General features: G+C 52.2%; 2 protein-coding genes across 2 annotated transcripts; one reads left to right on the top strand and one right to left on the bottom strand.

The window, feature by feature from the left end:
- Positions 1-841: 841 nt before the first annotated feature.
- LOC125756839 (uncharacterized) lies at positions 842-1,546 on the bottom strand. Its single transcript, XM_049411801.1, has one exon. The coding sequence runs from the start codon at positions 1,544-1,546 to the stop codon at positions 842-844; it is 705 nt and encodes a 234-aa protein (XP_049267758.1).
- Positions 1,547-1,726: 180 nt separating this feature from the next.
- On the top strand, positions 1,727-3,352 carry LOC119378699 (uncharacterized; the record flags this gene model as incomplete). The annotated part of the gene is made up of 1 exon (XM_037647743.1): positions 1,727-3,352. A coding segment is annotated over exon 1 (1,626 nt), but the record flags the coding sequence as incomplete, so codon positions are not given.
- Positions 3,353-6,615: the final 3,263 nt, after the last annotated feature.

The following is a 6,615-nucleotide window of genomic DNA, read 5'->3' as shown; positions in this document are numbered from 1 at the left end:
TGACGGTCTGTCGCCGGGGCGCGGTTAGTTAGCGCTCGCGCCGCTGCGTGTGCCGTCTCGTTGTGGTTGGCATTGCGTTCCGACGCGTCACCCGCGTGCGCCGGGAACCACTTAATTCTCACTTTTCTGTCTTGCAGTTTGGCCGCACGCAATACTCGTTCGGCCTCTCTACATACTTGGCCTTTGGCGAAGTTTCGCACCGCCTGTCTCGAGTCACTTAGCACGGTGTGGCAGTCTGGGTCGATGATGGCCAGGGCGATGGCCACCTCCTCCGCTTGTTCCGCTCCAATGCTCTTCACGCTCGCTGCCGTCCTTGTTGCGCCGGTCGACGCCTCGATGACGACCGCTGCGAAAGCGTTCTGTTGGTATTCGGCCGCGTCCACATATCGCGCGTGCTCGTCGTTGGCGTGCAGGTCGATGAGAGCCTTGGCCCTCGCCGCTCTTCTTCCCTTGTTGTAGTCGGGATTCATGTTCTTGGGTATGGGGTCGGTTCTGGTCTGGCGTCGGACCTCTTTGGGGACGGGGAGCTTCGTCTCCGCTTCGTTCGAGTGTCCTATTCCCAGGTCATCCAGTATTTTCCTCCCGGCATTGGTCGTGGACAGCCGCTCCAGTTGAGCGCTCCGTTGTGCTTCGGCTATTTCTTCGAGCGTGTTGTGTATCCTGAGTTGTAAGAGGCGGGTCGTGCTCGTGGACTCAAACAGGCCCAACGCCGTTTTGTACGCTCTTCTGATGATGGCATTGATTTTGTTGCGTTCGTGTTGCAGCCATCTGTGGTAGGCTGCGACGTAAGTGACGTGGCTGATGATAAAGGATTGTACGAGCCTGATTAGGCTCTCCTCTCTCATGCCTGCTTTCCGGGACGTGACTCGTTTGAGGAGTCGCGTCGCGGGAAGAAGCGGCCGAGTGTGGAAGTTGGCTTGTGCGCAACTCTTATGCCCTGCTCCGACAAAACGCGTGTGAGCGCTTCGCTGGTGCCCTTAACGTAGGGAATGCAGACGCGGACAGGCCTGGGAAGCGACGAGTCAGAGTCCTCTTGAAGGGGTCTGCGGGGGCGGGCGTGGCGGCGTGCAACCCTCCCAATGAAAGCTTTGGAGTAGCCGTTCTTTAGAAGGTCGCATCTGATCTTCCGTTCTTCATCCGTCCGCTTATCATCCGACGAACAAACCCTCCGTGCACGTGTGAGTAGTGACGATACCACCGCTGATTTATGGTGGAAAGGGTGGTTGGAGCCAGCGTCGAGGTAGCGACCGGTGTGGGTTGGCTTCCGGTATGCCGAGAATTGCAGCAAACCACCCATCTTTTCCACGAGGACATCGAGGAATGGCAAGCAGTTGTTTTTTTCCCGTTCCACGGTGAACTGGATGGCCGGCTCAATAGAGTTCAGATGGGCTGTGAAGGCGTCTACGGCAGAAGTTTTTAGGATACAGAAATAGTCGTCGACATACCGCAAAAATATTTTTGGGGTGATGCCGGCCGTCTGCAGTGCTCTTCCCTCCACTGCCTCCATCACGAGGTTTGCTGCCGTTACAGACACAGATGCCCCCATTGCAGTACCAGTTAGCTGTTTGTAGTATTCTCCGTTGATCTGGACTTGTTCTTCCTTCGTCGACAACTGGAGCACCGCCTAGGTGGACTCTTTGCTGCTGTGAACTCTTTCGCGAGCTCGGTCGCCTCAAGCGCAGCGGAGGAACAGCGCATCTCTCAGAGTAAGACGCTCTCAGCTCTGATGCGGCCGAAGCGGTCACCGAGCTCCAAAGCCTCGGAGTTTGTTTCCAACCTCTCGTCCAGAAAGTTGTCGCCACCTGAGATTAGCGTCCTTGCTAAAGGCCACAACTTCAATATGTCGGGTGGTCGACCTCCCTTGGCGAGGATCGCGGCAGCCGTGGAGGACGGGATCCGTCATCTTGATACCAACGTCCGGGAATCAGTGAGGCTGAAAGCGATTGGCATCCTGGCACATGGCCTAATGAAGAAACAGCCGTCCAATCTGTCCCCGGAGCAAAACCGAGCCCTGCGAGAGCTGCGCGAGGACCCCACAATTGTAATCTTGCCTGCGGACAAAGGGAACGCTACTGTCCTTGACCGGCGAGACTACGACCGCAAGGTCCAAGACCACCTTGTTAGTGGCACTTACAGCAAACTTAAGAAGGACCCTACAGCGCAGGTACAGAGAGACCTCAACAAGCTCCTAGGAGACGTATTCGTGAAACACCCGGATGCCAGAGCTCTGCACCTTCGTTTGATGTGCAGAAACGGTAGTGCTCCCGGATTCTATGGGCTTCCCAAGACCCACAAGCCCGGTGTTCCCTTGAGGCCGATTGTGGATTTCACATCTTCGCCACTTCGAGCCCTGTCGAGCTTCTTACACAGGATTCTGGCCCCTCTCGTGGGAAACACGCCGACGCACGTGAAAAATAGCAGCCATTTTGTTGAGATTCTTTCCCCGATACCGATTTGCGAAGATGAATGCCTCGTGTCATTCGACGTAGTCTCCCTCTTCACAAGCATACCTGTCCAATTAGCAGTGACCACAGCGCGTGAAGTGCTGGAGTGTGACGAAAACCTCGAGGCAAGAACAGGCCTGAGCGTCGACGAGCTGAGCCGCCTTTTGAACTTTTGTCTCAGCAGCACGTACTTCTCCGTCAACGGAGAATACTACAAACAGCTAACTGGTACTGCAATGGGGGCATCTGTGTCTGTAACGGCAGCAAACCTCGTGATAGAGGCAGTGGAGGGAAGAGCGCTGCAGACGGCCGGCATCACGCCAAAAATATTTTTGCGGTATGTCAACGACTGTTTCTGTATCCTAAAAACTTCTGCCGTAGACGCCTTCACAGCCCATCTGAACTCTATTGAGCCGGCCATCCAGTTCACCATGGAACGGGAAAAAAACAACTGCTTGCAATTCCTCGATGTCCTCGTGGAAAAGATGGGTGGTTTGCTGCACACCGGTCGCTACCTCGACGCTGGCTCCAACCACCCTTTCCACCATAAATCAGCGGTGGTATCGTCACTACTCACACGTGCACGGAGGGTTTGTTCGTCGGATGATAAGCGGACGGATGAAGAACGGAAGATCAGATGCGACCTTCTAAAGAACGGCTACTCCAAAGCTTTCATTGGGAGGGTTGCACGCCGCCACGCCCGCCCCCGCAGACCCCTTCAAGAGGACTCTGACTCGTCGCTTCCCAGGCCTGTCCGCGTCTGCATTCCCTACGTTAAGGGCACCAGCGAAGCGCTCACACGCGTTTTGTCGGAGCAGGGCATAAAAGTTGCGCACAAGCCAACTTCCACACTCGGCCGCTTCTTCCCGCGCCCAAAAGACAGACCGCCCAAGGAAAAAGCGCAAGGAGTGATTTATTCTATTCCTTGTGCGGATTGTGGCGCTTCATACGTGGGGGAAACGAAGAACTTCCCAGAAAGGCTGCGACCACACAGAAACGACGTCCGCAAGTTCGACAGACAAAGGAGTGCGCTAGCTGAGCATAGCGAGGTGAACGACCACCGCATCGCCTTTGACAACTCCCGCGTCGTCGACTTCGAGGCAAATTATCTCAAACGACTTTTTGTGGAATCCTGGCACATTCAGGCAACACCCGGCAACGTGAACCGGTCTGCAGGTGCGCTGCCGAGTGTGTATTTCAATGGACTACGGCACGTCATTCAAACCAAGCGTGACCCCCCGACCTAAAGAGAGGAAGGCTCTTCCCTTCCTTTTTAAACTCTGTTGCTCTCTGGCGAGCCACAGTCACCCCTGAGGAAGGATCCGAGTTGGATCCGAAACGTCGGGTTTTTTAAAGTAAAAGAAGTTTTTACCTTTATAATTCGTTGGTTGGTGTAACTTTTTCAATGATATTTTCTTCCCAACCAGACAGAACGCTGTCAAATGTTCACCTTTAAAACTGAGAGTATCCATTGGCGAGCCTCACTTCATATAGCATTAGTTTCTTGCTATCGCATTTATTACTTCGGCCTTGCGGCGAAACTGTGACTTCTTTTTGTTTCACGGCCGGGTGTGTTCGCATAGTCCGGAGCTGTAGACATAGTTGCATTAGCGTAATGACCGTGCGAGATGCCATTTACTTCGACACTTGGTGAATGTTGACTGTTTGCGCTAGCTTTGCAGTCGGTGTTCAGGTTCTCATAGCGCATTCGAGAACATTATCGAACATCGAGAACATTCAGCATTGCGTCCTCTCGACTGATCGCTGACGCATACCTTACTTGCGCGCCATGCTTAATTTGCTGTTCAGCTGGGTGTTATCTGTAATAGAAGTGGTGTGTGTACGGTAAGTGGAAGTTGTGTGTGAAGTATTTGTCTCGGTTCGGAACGCCAGCAGCCGAACGCACGGCCGAATTGGCGTGCGGTAGGTAAGGTGCATCTCATTTTGCGCATACGTTGTCATTTCCTAACAGATAAGTAGAAAATAGGCCATCAAAAAGATGGTTGATTCCTCCGTCATAGGAATCGGAATAACACGAAAGTAATGCGTGCCCTTACAGAAATAACTGAATGTTTACTCTACATTGATATAAGAGAGTTTGCACAATGTATATTGATGCCTGGCAGCTATAGCACCGTTTAACGTGGATGCACCCACTTTGATGATTGGTGGTACATCTCCATCCCGACGACTAACGTCCATGTTAAATGATGGAACAAAACCTTGTGGCAGCTGTAGTAGTTAACGGTGAAAGCGTAATCAGAGAACGAGGTGTGATAGCCAGAATAGCGTCGCATATTGGACGCAGAACTTGGTCGCCATCCCGCGGCATGTTAAAATGTGATTGAACACCACGGGCGGACTAGAGGGAAACGCAAAGCGCGTCGTGCCGACCCCCGGCCGCGATTTTTCTCGGGGTGAGCGCGTGAGCGGGGAACGCGGTGTAACAGCCAGGTGAGGCAGGCGCGCGTCTCATGAGCTATTTTTTGGTTTGTATTAACGTGATGCTATGAGCGAGGCCAACGCTTTTACGACGCTTTAGGGAGCCTACATGAACGACCGTTTCATGTAGGCTCCCTACGACGCTTGGGCTAAGATCGCCCCCTCACGGTGTGTTAAGGCATTGACAAAATTGAACTTTTATTGAAAACGCGCCGAATGGGACGGACGTGTAATGCGTTGAAGATGTTAATCGCGGAGGCCACAGTAATGACGAATTACTTTACCGCTCCCAGAGGGCAACACCACCCCGCCGACCGAGTGAGTGGTAGATATACATAACTTGCAAGTGACGTCAGTTCCTGTCTTCCGTCCGCCATCGCCGAGCACATACGTCTCAGTGGCCGCGCTGTGTTCACGTTCGTGCGCGGATCGTTCGGCGTAGTGTGCGTGTTTTGATCGTTTGCCTTGCGCTTATGACGAACGAGAATCGTTCAGGACATTATGCAGCTTGCAGTGTCGTCAGTGGTGTCGCACGTAAACTTCGTACGAGTCACCTACAGCGGCGCAATATTCGCCGCCTGCATTTTGCGGCGCTAAAAATGCACAGATTTCGTCGCTGATTGCTGCATAAACCCATGGCCCAAAAACATGTTTGGCGCCCAGTCGGGGTTTGTTTCACCGAAGAGCTAAGAGGGCCTCCCGAAAACCAAGGCGCGATCGCTGTGTTCAATTCGGTGCTTCACGTTTGGACAAAAGTTGACCTCGCGCGTAACTCCGTGGTGATACACTCGGCGAAAAGGTGAGGAGATTCGGAAGTGACATCCGCACACACAAACGTTGCACAACGTCTGGGTCCTTCCTGTTTACGCGCGCATAAGCCATGTGCTCCGCTTCCCGGACAGCTCTTTCATGCGGTCGCACGGGTTTGTGATCACGTTTGGCAAACAGTACGTCCCCGCGTCTGGTCTTTTTTTATTTATTGATTTACACTTCTCATGCGGCAGCCAAATATCGCACAAATCGCCGTTGCGATGTGCAGCGTTGACGGGAAATGCGAGAGCCGCACAGCTTGAGTCGGTGTCGTCTGCTGCCATGTGCTCGGTAATGGCGGCGCATGCAGCGAAATCGTATCCCAGAGTTGCGCGGTGCGACGTAGTTGCAAGTTTTGTATAAAAGGCGCGTTTGTAAAGCTTCTAGAGTCTGTGACCGTGGCGCAGTGGATAGCGTCTCGTGGGTTCGATGCCCGTTGACGGAACTTTTTTTTCTTTGCCATGATCGTGTAATATTTTTCGATGTCATTTCCGTGACGGAAATACGTCACTGAAGTCTTGGTGAACCCCGGCATAAAACACTTTCGTGTTAAAATGATTGACGTCAATACTCAGTTGTTTCATTTCCTATTTTTTGTCTCCTTAATATTCCCAACGTTGCAGTGCATTTGCAAATATTTTGCTGTGTTCCGACAAAGTTTTTTTTTTTGGCGTTGCCAGCGCTTAAACACTGGGGTTCGGTTTCTGCACTGTTTTTAATTTCAACTTTTTTTTTCGTAATGCACTCTTGTAAAAACTTCCTCGGCGCAGTGCTTTATGTTATTTTGATCAGAAATTGCACATCCCGAAAATTTTTAACGCGCATGCTACTGCAACACAGTATGTATATAGATCTAGGGCTCGCATGAAATCGATTCCCTCAATGCGTGGGAGGATAAGCCGATTTCGTTTTTTTTTTT

This window comes from Rhipicephalus sanguineus, unplaced genomic scaffold, assembly GCF_013339695.2.
Source record: "Rhipicephalus sanguineus isolate Rsan-2018 unplaced genomic scaffold, BIME_Rsan_1.4 Seq929, whole genome shotgun sequence".
In the NCBI taxonomy this organism is placed as follows: Eukaryota; Metazoa; Arthropoda; class Arachnida; order Ixodida; family Ixodidae; genus Rhipicephalus; species Rhipicephalus sanguineus.
This window is presented reverse-complemented; position numbering and strand designations above follow the sequence as displayed.

Coding starts and splice junctions, on each gene's coding strand:
- LOC125756839 (XM_049411801.1), bottom strand. CDS start 1,546: ATGGGGGCATCTGTGTCTGTAACGGCAGCAAACCTCGTGATGGAGGCA.